Source organism: Schistocerca gregaria, chromosome 8 (assembly GCF_023897955.1).
Source record: "Schistocerca gregaria isolate iqSchGreg1 chromosome 8, iqSchGreg1.2, whole genome shotgun sequence".
Classification (NCBI taxonomy): Eukaryota; Metazoa; Arthropoda; class Insecta; order Orthoptera; family Acrididae; genus Schistocerca; species Schistocerca gregaria.
In genome coordinates this window covers 221516150-221535443 of record NC_064927.1, presented here as the reverse complement: position 1 = coordinate 221535443, position 19294 = coordinate 221516150, and the positions used below count along the sequence as shown (strand labels likewise).

The window sequence follows — 19294 nt, the reverse complement described above, 5'->3', positions numbered from 1 at the left end:
GTCCTGGCCCAGGTGGCACAGTCCTTTTTAATGTTAGGCCAGACAAACCACTCCGTGATGAGGTATATGGAAGGGCGCATGCCGTGCTGTACAAGGTTTTGGAGGTCAAAAACTGTTCTGTGATACGGCTCTGTGACAACTGGCCAGACCCACCCATTGGAAACATCACATGAAACTTGTTTAGTAGCACCGGGTAATGTGCATTGTTGCAATTAGTCTCTTGTCTGGTTGTAAAACGAGTTGTAGAAATCAGCATCTGTCGCATGTGCATCTGCGGACCTACCAAAGTCCATCTGGGCGGAGATAGCTGCAATACAGGGAAGATAGTCTGCCACAATATTATTGGCCCCTTTGACATATTGTACATTGGTAATGAACTGTACTTCGAAATCTAGGTGACAGAATCTCCTAGGTGCAGAATCTGCCGATGGGTAATGGAATGCGTCTCCCAATGCGGGAGGGTCTCTGTATATGCTAAGGTGTCCCCCCTCAACATCACCTTGAAATTCATGAACTGCCTCATATATGGCTAGTAGTTTGCAATCAAATGCACACCATTTTGTCTGGGTGTCGGTGAGTTTGCGCAAGGAAAAACCTGAGCGGCTAGGTGATTCCACTGATCTCTTGCTGTAAATAGCCCCAGTCGCATGATCGGTAACATTGTATGCAATAATTAGATGTGCATTGGGGGATGGGTGGGTGAGGGTCGTGGCATGTAACTGGTGCACTTTTATTTTGTCAAAGGCCATCTGCATTTGCGTTGTCCAATTGAGACATTATTTGCCAGATGTATTCCTCCCACAAAATGCTTGTATGGGTGGTTGTAAAGTAACGACGTGTGGCAATTGGTTCCTGTAGAAATTTATTACCCCTAAAAACCTAAGCAGCTCTTGTTAGTAGTTGGGAGGTGGGAGGAAGTGAATCTCTTCAGTTTTCTCAAAGGTAGGACATAACCCAGACACCTCCACGTGGTGTCCACAAAGTTCACACAGGGTCGCTGAAGCTGGCAATTGTCACGTAGGTGGTGATGTGGTCTTGCTTGTTTAGCGAAAAGATTATGACATCATCTAGATAGGTGTAACAAAAAGGCAAATTGAACAATAAGCTATTGCCATGTGTGTCCTGTGTTTTTTAGTCCATGTGACATGTAAAGGAACACGGAGACCGAATGGCGTGATTATCACTGTTTTTGATGTGTCTTTGACTGCCATCAGAATTTGCAGGTGTGCTGTTTTAGTATTGACGACAGGGTAAACTTTTGCCCCAGCCAAGATGTGGCACAAAGCTCATGAGTTCAGAAAGGGATAGTTGTCATTGCCTGTATGGACATTAAGGTGGCGTTAGTCACTGCATAGGTGCCAGGTACCATTCTTTTTAGGAACTAATTAAATTGGAGAGGCCCACACCGATGGCCTGACTATGCCAGCTTGCAGAAGTCCACTCAGTGCAGATTTAGCCGCTTTAAGTTTCTGGGGAGCTAGACAGATGGGGACCTAGTGTGGTTGGGAGCATGGAATGAGTCCAGGAGATGTAGTGTGATACGCCTTTGCTGCTAATGTCACATGCCATTGTCTCAGGAACGCGCTCGAGTGGGGATTGTGACGCTTCACTAAACTGGGGTGTGTCCTTAGTACTGACAACACAATAGTGATTGATGTGGAGGTGATGAAGGTCGTCGAAATGCTGTTGAGTTGCATGTAGTGATGGAGCGCCCACAATTCATTTCCGTAGTTGTTCATTGTTGAGACGCCTGACCTCATGTTCATGCTGAGTACTCGTATGCCTTTAAGTGCAGCTCTTTGTAACATCAGGTTGAGTGGTAGATCGAGCAACGGCAATGTGACCTAGGGCATTATTGTGCTGGCAGGTAGTAGATTGTTGACCACACCACAGGTCGGCTACTGGCTGTCCCATTGTAATAGTAGAGTGCAATTTAAATCTGGCAGTAGTTGATAGTGCCGGAGGAAATCGGCTCTCAGGACTGGTTCAATTATCTCTGGCACTAAGGGGGGGGGGGGGGGGCAAACAACTTGGCTTGTCATGATAGGTGACTATTGTATGACAGAGCCCTAAATGGCATTCAGGGTACAAGAGGGGGGGGGGGGGGGGGGGTCACAACCAGGTCATTCTGGCCATCGTTGGGTAGTTCATGGCAGTGTGGAACCTTGGGGCAGCCCGGTCAAGATCGTACAAAATCGTTTTTGGTGCATATATACTGGGCACTGACCGCAACGTTGCACTGTTGATTGTTAATTAGAATGCAGTGTTGTGATTGTGCATGTGTTCTATCTGTGAGTTTAAACTCCGGAGGTGCTTCCTCGTGCACTATAATTGCTGTTCTGGATGTTCTCTGTCAATTTTAGGAGCCAAAGTGGCCATAACGTAGAATCAGGCAGTAGTGTTGGATCACTGACAACTCACAGGCAGCACTAGAGTGAAGACGGTGTGCTTTTGCTCAACGTAGTCTTGTTGATGATGAGATGTAGCAGCTGTTCAGTTATTGTAGCAGCTGTTCAGTTATTGTAGCAGCTGTTCAGTTATTGTAGCAGCTGTTCAGTTGTTGTAGCAGTTTCGTATTTTTGAGAAACTGGAAAGCAAGTCGCTAATAAGGCCTGCACTGTCTTCTAGGTGGTTAAGAAGAATGGCAAACTTCTCGTTGTCTACAATGATTCCACTAGCTTACATCAAACACTTGGTGAGGGCAAACCACATCACAGGAGAATCCATGCAGAACTACCGTAGTTTCAGATGGTGGTGGATGGTATGATAGCCATCAGTGGTTTGGTTGTAAGGCACCATCATGAGGTGGGCAGGACATGGTGTAGGAGGTGTGGAAGTGTCGATGCCCAAGACAGGCAGGAAATGTGACGCAACTAGGGAGGCGCATTCGAGCCATTTCCTGTCATGGTGTGGGTGGTATCGACCTCACGCAGCAATGTGTGCATAGAACTCGGGTGGCTGTTCAAAGAACAGCTGCGCTTTTTGAGTGAAGTTCCAGGTCCGATGCAGTAGGTATGACTTTCCTAATGTTAGATGTCTGAGGCAGTGGAAAATATAGGTGAGAGTGCGCTTGAGGTCATGGCACCGTAAATTAGAAGGTAAGTGTGGTCCTTTTATTATCCAGTGACACAGGCAGTGGGTTGTATGAATAAAAATGAGAACATTCTCCAGAGTTGATACTCAGAGCAAAAGAACATTCTCAAAGAAAGTTTCAGTTTCGTATGAACAAAAACTAGGAAGCATAATCTCTGACCCGGGAGTACTTTCTCTCTACCTCCCCGCCTTACTGAGTAAGTTCTGAGCAAAGAGATTAAAATCCAACATCTTTGGTTCTTAGTTTGTTTCGTTTGCATGTGTTTTGTGATACTGAAAGTTTTTCTCACGTTATTTCTGTGCCAAAATGGAAGATTCAGAATTAGCCTTGTGAACATTATAAAAGATTATCCAGCAATCGTCGGTATGTTACGCAAAACAAAACAGGCTATTATCGCATTGGGGATTTTTTTTTGGGCAAGCCTTATTTTATTTTGCAGAATTTGGAAATGCCTTTTTTTCCTGTCCAAAGCACCGTTCGGTTATCACCCTTTCCTTAGAGTGAAGTCTGTTGTACGCCCTCTCATAGGGTGTTTTGGGATTTTGAAATGGTGCCTTTAACCAAGTTGCAATGCCATATCCTTCGTCTCCTAAAATTAGGACGTTGCACTGGTTCTCTCATAATATAAGATACACATCTGAGTTTCTCCACATACTAGCATCATGTACAGACCCAGGCCGTGAAGCATCAACACTTGTAAACATATCACTGTTATCACACGTCACCTGCACGTTTATAGGTGGAAAGCCCTTTCGATTAATGTATTCATCTCTATGTGCAGAAGGTTTGTAGTTCGTTAATGTTTCTTGGATATTGGATCCACAACGGTGCTTTTCTGTTAACCTGTTGCAGAACATATGAAAATGTTAGTGATAATGTAGTCTGGTGCATTCCCAAGTCTTCTCCTACACCAATCCGAAAGCCTGGATCCGATAAATAGCACATAAATGCTTTCATTTTGCGTTCATTGGAAAGGCGCCTCCTCTTCTTTCGCGATTTTCCGGAATAAAGTGATTCGCCAGCCAATTAATGTTTTCACTGTTCAATCTATACAAACTTCAACGGTTCCTTTCTTCTGTGTTCTTGCGTACTACGAATATCTTTTTTTGCCTTTCAAGAAAGATAAATTCTGTCATTTTCACTTAAAACACTCAGTAATGCTTAACTACAACACAACTTACTCAGCTTGAAGTATGGTATGGAGCTCACTCACAAAAACAGAGAATGTTCTCCGCTTGTGAGAAACTTCTCTGGTTTCATTCATACGAAATAGGAGAATATTCTGTGCTTTGAGCAACTTCTCCCACCCTTCAACCCACACTGAGAACATACTGGGGTGAAGTATATTCTCAGACTGGCATTATTCATGCCAACCAGGGAACTGTCTTAGAAATTCTGAGTATAAAATATATTCTCTATTTTGTTCATATGACTCAGTATCTCGATGAGTTAATGTGGACGTGCACTCGTTCATGACGCGACCGACATGGTCATGACGTCACTAGAACCGGGAGGCAGTGATATCTGGCCTTGCCTAGGTGAGGTCATGAAAAATATGTTCTCAGAGTCCATAGTTAGTTTTGGTGCTGGGTATGGGTATTGCACATGCGAAACACGGTGCTGGAATGGAAGCGAGTCGGTTGTGATGCCTGGCATGGCTGGTGCAACTGGGATATGAGGACATCATAGTCTGACTTGTGGAATTCGCGTTTAGTCACAATGGTCAGAACTGGATTTGGAAAATCGGAATGTACTGGTACTAAAAGATGATGTAAATTTTGATCCTGCGGTCTTATAGCAGGTGGGTGATAAAGCAGAGTGATGGAATAATGTGGTGCAGGCCATTGTTGATAAATTGTAATGGCACTGTGGGAGGTGTCTGCACAGTTCAGGTCATTAAAGAAAGTGTCATATAATGCTCATAATAACTTGCACTGGAACACACAATGTTTTGTCCTATGTGCAAAGGTCGAAGTCACAAGGATTTACGTTTGTTATGGAGGCTGGCAACCATTGTTTATTATGATTCTCTGCATCACTTTTTTCTAAAGTACCAGCAGTAGATTCAGTTGATGTCAAATATATGTTAAATCTGGAATGTTTATCGTGAAGTCACTTGGTAAATTTGACATGGTTCACTACTTGACATTGACGGCGATGTGAAGTTTTGTCTGATGATGTGGAGGTTGCTCCAAAGATGTTACGAAAAATGAAGGCATTATCGCTGTGTCATTTTGCGTTGTAGTGCCGTCCAAGCCTTGGTGGATATTTAGTGATGTTGCACATGGAATGTTTATGGCATTCACGAGCACTTGTTGAGAGATGATGTCAGTATTGCTGAATAAATAGTGAGGCAGCATGACAAATGGATTTCTGTGGACTCCTTGTGAAATATTGAGGATGCATTCAACTTCTGCATCAGACACTCGGGGACAATCCGATGATTTGCCTTTACACAAATAACTTGTTTCTCGGAATTGTTCATGCCATCATTTAATGGTTTGTGCTGTAAGAGGAATGACACCATACCTCATACAAGAGTCTTACCGAACAGTTATGCACACAATGCACAAAACATAGAACGCAGAACACTTTCTGTTGTCCCAACATAATTTTTACTAGAACCAAAGTGAGTACACACTGTTGCTACCTATCAGGAACCATGTGAAACTTGAGAGTTTGCTCTTTCCAACAGTATGTTGTTAACACACAGGGTTGCCACAAGTTCTGGAAACCAGGAATTTTAAATGTGTCAGGGAAACCAGGGAAATTTGGAAAAAAAAGAAAAAACACTGGAAAAATCTCGTTTTTGTCTCAGTAGGTGAAATCATTTGTTTACTGTGATGTCGTGCATCATCGCTGGCTGGGGGCAGCTGAGTTCGTGCACCGCTTCCCTACTCTCTCATTCTTACTGCTTCTTGCCTTTCTACCACTCCCCTCAGCCTGTAGACTGTGCTGCCAACACTTTGTGCTGCTAGCCTAGTAGCTGCCAATGAGACGCAGGGAGGTGTGAGGAGTTGTTTGTTTGGATCTGGTTCTCGGAGACTGTTTTCACAGCAGTCGGAGACAGGTAATGTGTGCGTGAGTTGTGTCTGTGTGATTGTGTGAATGTGTTTGTGCTCTCATTTTCTGACAAAGACTGGCCAAAAATTTAGTTGTGAGAGTGTGATTGTCTTTTCCGTGTGCCTGTCTGCAGCTCAGCAATCACTAGACCATGAGTTTCTACCTATCCTCATTAGTATCCCGCGTCCAGCCATCCTGATTTAGGTTTTCTGTGATTTCCCTAAATCGCTCCAGGCAAATGCCAGGATGGTTCCTTTGAAACGGCATGGCCAACTTCCTTCCCCATCCTATGAGACTGATAACCTCACTGTTTGTTCCTAGATAGTAGATACAGTCTCCTTTTGGTTCCACGTGATATCCTTATTTCTTGTGTAGTCCATGATTTATTTTTTGACTTCTGTGTGATTTGAGCTATCTTTAGAGAAAAACAGTTTTCAAAAGTAGAAGTAACTTTATTAGTGGATGCTTTGTGTTTTCCATTTGAGTCAGAAGTATTGTAAACATCTTTGCAGTCAATGTCTTCAAGCAATTTCCTGATTTTGACAATTTTTGACTGATTTATTACCCCCCCCCCCCCCCTCCCGTACTCAGATTTAATAGATTTTTTATCCTGACAAGTTTCAACATTTAACACAAGATGCGGCATGTAGTGATCAGATAGCTCGTTGGCAATTGGTTTTGTGATAAGACTTTTTTCCCTTAATTTGTCTACAAAGATATTATCAACAGCAGTCTCAAAGCATTTACATATTATGGTTGCATAGTTCACAGTACGAACTAAATTGAATAACAGAGTTACTGATTGCAATAATTTTTCACCTTTTCAATAGGTCCACCTAAAATCACCAACTACTACTATTTTCTTGTTTTATTATTGTAAGATGGGACAACAGAGCTTCCAGATTCTTTATGAAGAAGTTAAAATTTCCTGAAGGTGATATGTATATACTTACTATTACAAACAACTTATTTTGGAATACACTACTGTTGCACAAACTTCTAAGTGCTGCTGTGAGCAAAATTTATTAACATCAATATTCTTGAAATCAAAACAGTTTCTGACAAATGTGGAAACTCCTTCTTTTCCATATTGTCTCTACAGAAGGAAGAAGCTAACTTGAATCCTGTAACATTTAACATATCTATCACTTGCGATTATATCAGTTGGTTTGCTGAACTCTAATTCTTCAACACAAATAAGCAACTCATAAAGCTCAGATATTCTGATGCAATAAGGATAACTGATTTTGTACACTGGCTGAATTAAAACTGGATGTATGTAATTGCCCTGTAAATTTTTGGGTATCTCTAGTTTCAGTCAGAGGCTGTCTGCATGAATTATGTTCACTAAAATTTGCATTCTGACTGCCTTTTTTATCAGTGTGAGTGTCATTTTCAGCCTGTCGCTGAACATCTTTAGTTTCTGCCCTCCCTACCCCAAAAAAACTGCTGTTCTGTCCCTTGTAACAACTTGTGATAGTGCCCACATTAAGTTATTTACTATTAGCCAAGACAGTTTTCCCCTTCCCTTTCCTGTTGAGGTGAAGGCCATATAGTCCTACTTACAAATAGAGTCAACAGGAACCACACCGATAAGAGACCCCATACATGATCCAAGCAACCTTTCCACTTCTAAATTGACTCTCCTAACAGAAGAGTTTAAATGTGGACCATCACAGTGCCTCAAGATACAAGCCCAACAACAGTAAGTTTCATTGATGAAGCTATCTTTACCAGGGCACTCTAAATTGAATAATTAGGGTTCCTGTCTTATGCTGCCCCCCCCCTCCACCCCCACCCACCCACTATTACCTTTCTTCACAACTTTTATGGCTTCTTACTTTTAAAACACTTTCTGAAAGTTCGTTGTGTCCTGTCTACTCCTACATCTGTTTGTGGCTCATCAGATTCCAGCTGTGACAACAGAGCAAATCTGTTTTCCACGTTCACAACAACACTGTCTGAGAAAGTCCTATTTGTACTTCTTCTATAACCTGTTGTCACTTCCCACCTCTCTTTTCCCTTCTCCCCTCTTAACTAACCTCATTTCTTCAGCATGGTGTCTGTGACATGTGAATAGCTGGTCACACAAATAAATTTCCGTAACAGGCCAAAACCGCAGGCCATTTTTGAGGGTATATCTAACAGATTGGGCCTCTCTAACAGATTGGGTCTACCCATCTGAAGCCCATAGTTTCCCACTAATGTACAAGCACTGTATCTAGTCTCAAAGATCCGCCCGCAAACCAGGTCTGTTTGTGTGTGGCGTAATGCGGCAGATTTTTGCAGTTTATCCATGGACCCAGGACTCTGGTGCTTCTTGGCACGCCATAGGTCATGGGTGATGGATTTCAGGAATTGTGACTACATCGCTGCAAGTACATTGTACAGTGTGGCGTTTTGTAGACATCTTATTTATTCTAGTACATTCTGGAACTTCAAAAGTAGTTCATATATTATAAAGTATGGGCGATAAGGAGAACAAAATTGTGGCAGTCACAGGCAGTGTATGTTCTCACATATTTCTTGAAAGAAAAACCACACAATACCTGTACAATAATACATAACACAATGAATAATATCTGACAGTAACAAACATAGTAGAACCAATGTTTTATTGGTGGTCACCTATAGTGTTCATTTATACAACTCTTTCCTGTCTTATACACTTCTTTCAAGAGACCTACTTTTTTCTGAGGTTGTTTTGAAGATATTTTAAATCTGTCTTGTGACTCCAACAAAATGCATATTTTTCTCACCAAATGTGTTTTGTTTTACTGAAATAAAATAACATCAGTGATCTTAAAGAAACACACATACCATCTGACTTGCTTTCTCCATCTAAAAACAGTTCATAACAAAAGATGTGGATTTTAGTACTTAAGATGAGTTTGCTCACGTGTTTAGAAAATACAGAAGTCCTTACATTTTTTTTGACAACTTATGTCTTTACATACTCTTGAGATCTCAAAATTCATCAGGGGAAAATGGTAAAACTTGTCTGGAAATCGGAGATATCAGGGAATTTCACTTGGAGAAACTTGTGGCAACCCTGATATCTCAAACATGGTTTTTTAAAATCAGGTAATTCTTTTTGATACACCCTGTATATTAGGAAGGGGATAAGAAACACTTTAATCATTTTCTTACCATCTTGAAGCATGGTATTAGTTTTGGACCATTTGTTCTGGAGAGTACAAACTCACTAATATTTCACACTGTGTGCTTCTACAGTTAATTAACTCTAACTGTTTTATTACTTAATTAAAATAAACTTTGACTGAGTGTTATGAAAGTTCTGCAAATATTTCCTGATTAAGGAGCTCAAAATTTCTGCATTCCAGCACATTCATAAATATTGCATTCAGAAATATTGTAAGAGTTAGTTTCCCATTTCCTTTCTCCTTCATAATGTTTCACACTCTTGACCACTTTTTTCATTTCACTACTATCCACTTCTCCCTCCCTGTGTTTGTGATTTTTTTTGTTCTTGTACCCGGTGTCTGGCAAGTAAGGCTAAATTTGAATTTTGCACCATTTTGTCATATGATGGTTGGCAGCTGTGGTTTTTTTATGTCTGTTATCTGCGATGCTTCCCAGTAGTAGCCTGATAGCTTTTGCGTGTTCTGCATTGTTGTTTGATGTTTATTTTCATCATGGAGCAGATGACAACTGAGCATATCCAAGTGCTAAAAAGTTATTACAAAAACAATGGAAGTCCAATGGCAACCACTTGTGAATTGAGTGTGACACTTGGACGAATGCTGCTCCAACCGAATCATCATTTTGGAAGTTAATGCAGAAGTTTGAGGCCATGGGCTCTGTTTCAAACATTAAGAAAATGGGACAGGCGCATTCTGTTCAATATCTCTCTCTCTCTCTCTCTCTCTCTCTCTCTCTCTCTCTCTCTCTCTCTCTCTCACACACACACACACACACACACAAACAAACAAAAAAATGCCGTTGTGTGTGACAATGTGACTGTAAGCCCCAGAAAATTGGTTCACCAACAAGCTGAAAAATTGAATTTATCACCAAGTCACTGCATGGAATCCTTTCAAAAGAACTGAACATGCATGCTTTTGAGATTCAACATACACAAGAGTTGAAGCGTGCTGATAATGGAAGAGAGACATCGATTTGCTCAACTCACAACTATGTGGTGTGGGTTCTGGGTAGGAGTAGTGAGTGGCCCATACTTTATTGAAAAAGATGATGCAGCTGCCATCACTGTGAATGGAAACCATTTACCAAAACATACTTTTTGATTGGTTTTACCCTCTTATGGGTGAAAATGATTTTTGGCGTACATGAACAAACTGCAAACAATACACCAATTGAAGTATGAATTTAAAAGGATTACTAATGGCATCCCACTAGGTGTTTGTGAATGTGCCATCAAGAACTTCAATTAATGCATCACATCAAGAATTTCAATTAACACGTTGCATCTAGAACTTCAAATAACACATTGCTCGTTGCTGTGTGGCCTTGGGTGGTCGTATGGAGGATATCATTTTTCTTACATAAATGGGAGATGTTACTTAATGCGTTTGTAAAAAAATTAAATTTTCAATATTTTCAATCAAATTTGTGTGTTCTATAGCACTTTAATATTCAGCCCTACTTTCTGTACACCCCTTATCTCTCTCTCTCTCTCTCTCTCTCTCTCTCTCTCTCTCTCTCTCTCTCTCTCTCTCTCTCACACACACACACACACACACACACACACACTCTTGCTCACATACATGCGCACATCTGCATGCACGCACGCGCGCGCCCACCCACACCCACACACACACACACACACACACACACACACACACACAGTGGTGTATTACCCACATGTTTCGTAGAGTAAGATGTAAGATGTGACATTAAACTATATATTACTTGTGTATAAATGAGAATTTTATACATGAGTATTGCTTATGGAATGTGTATTTCGTAGGAAGGCTTGGCGCTTGTTGGAGAGGTGAACTGTGTGGTGAGTCATGCATTGTGCCAGGAAGTTTCTGGTGGGCGAACACATCCTATTGGCTTAATTATCTTTTGGAAGAACAAGGACTCATTGTACCCGCTTGACACAGTGACTTCAGCAAAAGATATTACTGAACAGGTGCTTTCATTTCTCCCACATGCCACAGAATTTGATGCTGAGACATTTGAGGTGAGTAGGTTTTAAATCCCTGGTATGTAATGTAAAATTTGTGCAGTATTAAGTGCTTAATACTGAGTCAATCCATATAAAATCAACAGATTTTTTAAAACTTTTGCCATGATGCTCCAGATTTTTTTTAACACTTCACAGTAGCCATATAGTTAACAAATGCTGCAAACTGTAACAGCCATTGACCATGCCATTGCATTCATTTTTGGTTTTGAAGTATGAAAAAATTGTGAAATTTTCCAAGTGTTTTGAGGAATAAATTTCAGTATTGCTCCAAAAGCATTGAAACTATGGAGTTCACTCTGGTATCGGCACAGGTTATTCCCATTTTCAAGAAGGGACGTCGAACAGATGTGCAGAACTATAGACCTGTATCTCTAACGTCGATCAGTTGTAGAATTTTGGAACACTTATTATGTTCGAGTATAATGTCTTTTCTGGAGACTAGAAATCTACTCTGTAGGAATCAGCATGGGTTTCAAAAAAGACGATCGTGTGAAACCCAGCTCGCACTATTCGTCCACGAGACTCAGAGGGCCATAGACATGGGTTCCCAGGTAGACGCCGTGTTTCTTGACTTCCGCAAGGCGTTCGATACAGCTCCCCACAGTTGTTTAATGAACAAAGTAAGAGCATATGGACCATCAGACCAATTGTGTGATTGGATTGAAGAGTTCCTAGATGGCAGAACGCAGCATGTCATTCTCAATTGAGAGAAGTCTTCTGAGGTAAGAGTGATTTCAGGTGTGCCGCAGGGGAGTGTCGCAGCACCGTTGCTATTCACAATATACATAAATGACCTTGTGGATGACATCGGAAGTTCACTGAGGCTTTTTGCGGATGATGCTGTGGTATATCGAGAGGTTGTAACAGTGGAAAATTGTACCGAAATGCAGGAGGATATGCAGTGAATTGATGCATGATGCAGGGAATGGCAATTGAATCTCAATGTAGACAAGTGTAATGTGATGCGAATACATAGAAAGAAAGATCCCTTATCATTTAGCTACAATATAGCAGGTCAGCATCTGGAAACAGTTAATGCCATAAATTATCTGGGAGTACACATTAGGACTGATTTAAAATGGAATGATCATATAAAGTTGATCGTCAGTAAAGCGGATGCCAGACTGAGATTCATTGGAAGAATCCTAAGGAAATGCAATCCGAAAACAAAGGAAATGGGTTACAGTACGCTTGTTCGCCCGCTGCTTGAATACTGCTCAGCAGTGTGGGATTTGTACCAGGTGGGGTTGATAGAAGAGATAGAGAAGATCCAACGGAGAGCAGCGCGCTTCGTTACAGGATCATTTAGTAATAGCGAAAGCGTTATGCAGTTGATAGATAAACTAAAGTGAAAGACTCTGCAGGAGAGATGCACAGTAGCTCGGTACGGGCTTTTGTTGAAGTTTCGAGAACATTCCTCCACCGAAGAGTCAAGCAACATATTGCTCCCTCCTACATATGTCTCGCGAAGAGACCAAGAGGATAAAATCGGAGAGATTGGAGTCCACACAGAGTCATATCGACAATCCTTCTTTCCACGAACAATACGAGACTGGAATAGAAGGGAGAACCGATAGAGGTACTCAAGGTACCCTCCACCACACACTGTCAGGTGGCTTGTGGAGTATGGATGCAGATGTAGATTTTAAAGCTCATGAACTGTGCTTTGATATAATATCAAAACAACATTATTGTGAGACCAATTTAAGCTTTGAAAAATAAACTATTTTTTTTCTAAATTTGAAAAATTCTCATTATAATTTGTTTGCTCTTTATAAAATTTGAAGATAGAGAAAGGTGGGTTGAAAGCAGAATTAATTTTCAAATACGAGGGTATTTCAGAAAGTAAAGATACACCGTATGCCAGAGGAACAAAAGAGTTTTGGCGAGCAAGTTGGCTATACTGGTGTTAACCTAGAACCATTAGCTTTTTCCTCGTGGTCGTTCGGCAGTTGAACATTGCTTCTGGTTGGAGTAGGTCGTGTTTAAAATTGCTGCGCCGATTCAGAATCCCGCCAAATGCGAACTGCGCTCCGTCATATGTTTTTTACATGCAAAAGGTCAGTGACCAGCAGATATTCAGAAAGAAATTGTTTCTGTTTATGGGAAAATTGTGAATCGACAAAATGTAACGAAATGGTGTCGTCATTTCTCTAAAGGTAGGACCGATGTTTATGATGAACAAAGAACAGGTCGGCCATCTGTGATCTCTGATGCCCTTCTTCGGAGAACGGAGGAAGCAATTCGTTTGAATAGACACCTCACATTGAAAGAATTGCATCAGATCATACCGGACATGTCAATGACAACTCTTTATGACGTTGTGACTGTCAAGTTAGGGTACAGGAAATTGTGTGCGCGCTGGGTTCCAAAACTGTTAACGGACGAACACAGAAAGAAAAGGATGGGCTTTGCACTCGACTTCCTCACACGCTATGTTGTAGCAGGTGATGAATTCCTTGATCACATTGTGACAGGTGACAAGACATAGGTTTATCACCATACATGTGAATCCAATGCAATGGCGCCATTCGAATTCACCAAAAGCCAAGAAATGCAAAACGTCGATTTCAGTGAAGAAAATCGTGGCTTCTGTTTTTTGACAAGGTATTCTTCTGATGGAATTTATGCCTCCTGGAACGACAATTAATGCTGCTGTATATTGCCAGACTTTGAAATGTCTTCGAAGGGCAATTCAAAACAAACACAGAGGAATGCTGCCAAGTGGAGTCCGCTTGCTTCATGGCAACACTCGGCCTCACACAGTGCTCGTAACCAAAGCACTACTCAAACAATTCAAATGGGACATATTGGACCATTCGCCATACAGCCTGGATCTTGCGCCCACCGACTTCCATGTCTTTCGTTACCTGAAGTCACATCTTGGTGAAAAATCATTCCATGATGATGAAGAGATCAAAGGTGAAGTTAAAATGTGGTTCCGACAACAGGCAGCAACTTTCTATGACTGTGGGATACAAAAGCTTGTGCACCGACTTAACAAATGTTTGGATAACAGGGGTGATTATGTCGAAAAATAACAAATAATCCAGTTAATAAGATGTAATGGACATTTTCTAAATAAATGTTCTATTTAAGGACTGCAAGCCATTGTATCTTTACTTTTTGAAATGCCCTCGTATAATATTGCATAACGGCATTTGATACCAGTTCATATTAGAAGGAGTGGTCAGCAATTAAAGAACATGGAATTCTTCTAGCTTTTATTCTACTGGTAGATGCTAGTTTTTCTGTTACAATGTTTTCAGATATTATTGCACATACCGTAATGAGAGAGGCTCTTGACTGCCCAATTTTGTATCAGTTCGTTTAGGTGCTTGCTGGCAGCATTAAATCAATCAGAACTCAGGTTGCTCTCGAAAATAATTTACCTTCAATTCTATTGTTAATGCAACCGAATCACACTGCATCCTTTCATTGTGTACTACAAGGAGGATAAGACTGAACACAGACATCTAAATTATGCCATCATTTCTGATTGCTTAGAACACGATACAGTGACACATAGTGTTTTGTAGTCAAAGTTGATATCAATAGTAAACGAAAATTGCATTACATATTAAGATGTTCTACTTTTTTGATGGCAAATTGCATACTGTAACAACAGAAAAAAATTATCAACACACTTCTTCACAATGCTAATTATAATATAGGTACAGACTCTCATTATTTTTCCATAGCACATGATAAAACTGCTTGGGACCAATTTGAGAACACTGTCAAAATAATGTAAATACATAAAACTGCAACCAGTCACTTTGTTGAATAGTTATGAATTATTCCATGAACTGGTTTTTGAACCTTTTCAGGTTCTTCTTAAGATGTTTTCTGGAAGTTACATCAGTATTTCTAGCATAATGCTGTGTGCTGGCTTGTGACAGTATGGGCGGCTTTTTTCCTTTAGTGTCCATCTGTCTGCTTCCATTTTGATGGCCGGTTGGTACATCAAAGGGGCACAGAAACCAAGCTGTCTCATTCCTGTGTCTGAATTTCAGGTTGCAATTAAGTTGTAGTCCTTGAGAGGAGAATCAAATATGTAAACCATTTGTAAACAGTATCCTTCCTCAGCCATGTCATTGAAACTGGATTTGTTAAGATTGCCTTAACCAGTAGTGTTGGTGGAATATTCTTTGTTCAAGGAACTTACTTCTTTATTTTTATGATTATCTATATCCTGAAGTCTTAGATGTGCTAACTGATTGTATTCTATCTTCATCAGTTTTTTCTAAAAATCTTGATTAAAGGTATTATACTGAGGCTTGAAATGATTGCCCCTTTTTATTGGAATTATTTTATCTTCTCTGTCTCTGCAACATATTAAAGCTTTTGAAAAAAAAAAAAAAAAAAAAAAAAAAAAAAAAATAAAATGCAGACGATGTTCATTAAAGTCATTTTTACGCCGCTGTGCCTATTAGGTAATGTTTATTGCTTAAACATCTTACAGGTGTTTACTGTAGGATTAATAAACATGTATTTCTTAGTAGGTCTAATCCTCCAGCTTTGTTTTTGTGGGAAAGTACTCATTTCATCACGTTACAAAAAGCTCATAGTTCTCTTACATAATATGTGTTCTTAGACTTATTTACTGAGAACACATTATTATAAATCATGAAATTTGAATCACTTTTTGTAAACACACGTTTGAAATACATAATTCCTCTTGAGAAGACAAAAGGAATGTTTTTGAGGCGTTCAGGAAGGGATATATTTTTCCGGATTTTATTGAAATCAAGCAAAAGTCACTGAAGTGCTATGTTGCATATCAAATTAAAGCTTAAACCAAGAACATTGCTATGAAATAGTTTCAGCTTTTTAGTTTTAATAGTTTTGAAGCTGTGGATAATTTTGTTTCACATCACTCGGAACCTTGAGAAATTTTCATTTCTTTATGATCTGAGCATTGAATAAATATGAAATACTGTAATTTTCATTCACTCTGTGGGTACTTTCAATAAACACAAACTAATAAATATGTGTTTCTGTGAGGACCAGACCCTTGGTTGATCTGATGTGGTCTTACCCTGCTATATCAGATGATGATTGTACATGTGTGGGCACTTCTTGTGTTTGAAAGAAATAAAGTGAAAAAACCTCACATAATCATCCAAAGCACTTTTTAGACATTTTTGAATATGCAAAACTACTCATAAAAAACATTATCATAAATGTTTGCATTACAGTTGGAAATCTCAAGTACAGCTGTTGTTGCCTATGTTGATGAGATAGAGGAAGCACAACTATTCATCAATTGTAGAAATAGCTGAAGTCGGTCAAAACTCTGTGTGTCTAAATTGAAAGCTAAAGACAAAGTCAGAGAAAATTAAAAATAATGTTAGCTTTTGTAATCAGGCATTTATTCATCTGATGAGAGAGAAAAGTGATTGAAGAAAGTGAAACTAATGAGAGACAAGCTGAGGAAGTTTCCAAAAACTAAGTTGAAAGAGATGCAGTGAGGCAGACATAATTTCGCTTTAGATTTGTCTGTTGCCCTGCTCTATCAAGTCTTACTTGCACTGGGACCCATTTGACTTGTAACTAATCTCAAATTGATTTCACTTTCCCTTTTGCAAGCTAACCTACTTCTCTTTCTGGAAGGTACTATATCTATTTTGTGACAATCTGTGTGTGTGTCTGTCATTATTGCTATAAGCTGATTAAGAAATTAAAAAAAAATGACTGTACTTCCAATGAGTCAGCTATTTTATTTGTTGTAATTCATAATGTTGAATAATTTTTGCTGGATATAGTAATATAGGAATACTGGAACACTTCTAATTATCATATTTGTTATCCTGTTTTGCAACAACTAGAAATACATTTAGAACTCAAAGTTTGAGAATATTACAAACATATATCAAAAAGGTTTCTGTGCACATAATGCAACAAGTCATTCCAGTAACTGCTTTTCACAGCCCTGATTATTTCCATGACTATCAGAGTAACTTGAACATGTAGTTGTGTGTTTGAGTTTTGTGTCACTCTGTGGTAGGATGATGAACCTTCATTTAAGCAATTTTGTACTTAACTGCATTTGTACTTATTTCTAGTGTGGTTACCTCAGATTTACATTAAAAGCATGTGTCATAGTTAATGATTACAAATAAAATCCTGTTTGTTGACAGTCCTGTGTGTCAATCAGACTGTCATAATAACCATTGTTCCTGTCTCCAATATTGTCATGTAGGTATCATAAATGTAATTTGAAACTATCAAATTGTACCTTCCAAGAATTTTTAATAAATTTTGTTTGCAGGTTAAAAATTTGTGTCTTCTTTTGATAAAATTTAAGATGACTGAAATGAGTTAATATTCTTACCAAAGAACAACAATTTTTTTTCAACAGGATATGCGTACACAACTCCGTTTAGATCCAGAGGCACCATTCTGGCTGGTACACTTTTATGCAGGGGTCGAAGATGTAAAGCAGTCACTAGACTTGAAAAGATTGCCCGCGCTTGTGGGGGACATAAAACTTGGCAGGTTCCACTGTGGAAGGGCTGTAGATGCTTGTCGTGCACTACCAGTGTCTAGATATCCACTGTTTGCACTGTTCAAGCCTGGCGGTGGTCATGAAGTTCATCATGGTCGTGAGACAGCATACGATATAGCAACATTTGCCAGACACAGTCGTGCAGCTCCCTACATGCGATCGATAACACCCGAAGAGTTCCTTCAGCAGACTCAAGGTACACAACACCTAAGAAGTAGAGTTTTAAGTGGTATGCTAAACATTTAAACAACGAGAATATATGTAAGAGAATTTAAATTTAGCTTCAGCTCTTGACTTTTCAATTTTGTGAGTCATCTAGTTGCGTCATTGAGCACCCTGTACTCTGATAAGGTATGCTCTCTGGTCATGAGTAATAGAAATTTTAAGACTTTGCACAAATATTGTGTGTGTGTTTTTGGGGGTGCACACATGTGATGTAAAAATAGCTATACCACAGTATCAGACACTCATTTTTTGTCTATGTTGTACATATTGCAGCTTGATAACAGGGGCAACTGACAACTCATACTCAACTCAGAGAAAAATTATTGTTTTTTTGGTATGAAGCTTGGAATATTTTTTCTTGTTTGTGAGTAAAATCATGACTCTGTGTAAAGTCTCACACATACCCACAGCAGGACTGCACATTAAAAAAGATACATTATTTCTTTTTTACTTTATTTGTAAATTTTGATTGGGTATTTTGCTTGGTGGCATTAGTGTTATGACAGTATATCGAAAAAATACAGCGATGTTTCTGATAAATAAACTGAGGTTTTTATTTTTATTTGTTTTTATCTTTTATTCTTTTACACTTGAATACAGTTGTGGTTGAGATATGTCTGAAACTGAAGGAAAATGTACTCCTTTCATTACAAATCACAACTGCAACTGGGAACACAGTGCCCATGAAATGCAGGTATCTTGGTTTCATTTCTGACTTGGCACATAGTTTTAACATGTCAGATATAATCCACTTAGAGTAGAAACAATTTCATCTCAGTCAAAATTTTTTTATCATAATTTTGACATTGAAAAAGAGACAGTGTCTCTGGAAACGTAAAAATGACTAACAATTTCCCCAAACTATTCTTTGCATTGAAAGAAGGATAATGCATATAATAATACTATAGTCCGATCTACAAACAGCAGTGATTCGCACAGTTCGAGTCTTGGGTAGGGACGGCATTGTTACTGGGTCCAAGCAACGACTGCGCTACATGCATACAGATGCTTTGTGCTTGATGCATGCATGTATCTTGCAAATTATGTCTCACTTGCATGTGTAGAAATTATCGTTTATCACCACCATCAGTAATATCACACAACAAATGGAATAAAAATTCATGCTGCAATCACATTTAATGTTCTCTTTGGCTACGAAACTGTTAGCTGCAACAGACAGAAGATGTACTTTATTAGTTTTGTACGCTTTAACAATATTGACTGA

General features: G+C 39.5%; 1 protein-coding gene across 1 annotated transcript in view; it reads left to right on the top strand.

The window, feature by feature from the left end:
• LOC126284208 (dnaJ homolog subfamily C member 10-like) overlaps nt 1–19294 on the top strand; it is a 112282-nt gene that overhangs the window by 33035 nt on the left and 59953 nt on the right. Inside the window, exons 6-7 of the mRNA XM_049982975.1 lie at nt 11109–11327; nt 17698–18040. Coding sequence (XP_049838932.1) covers nt 11109–11327; nt 17698–18040 — 562 coding nt within the window. The remainder of the gene's footprint in view (nt 1–11108; nt 11328–17697; nt 18041–19294) is intronic.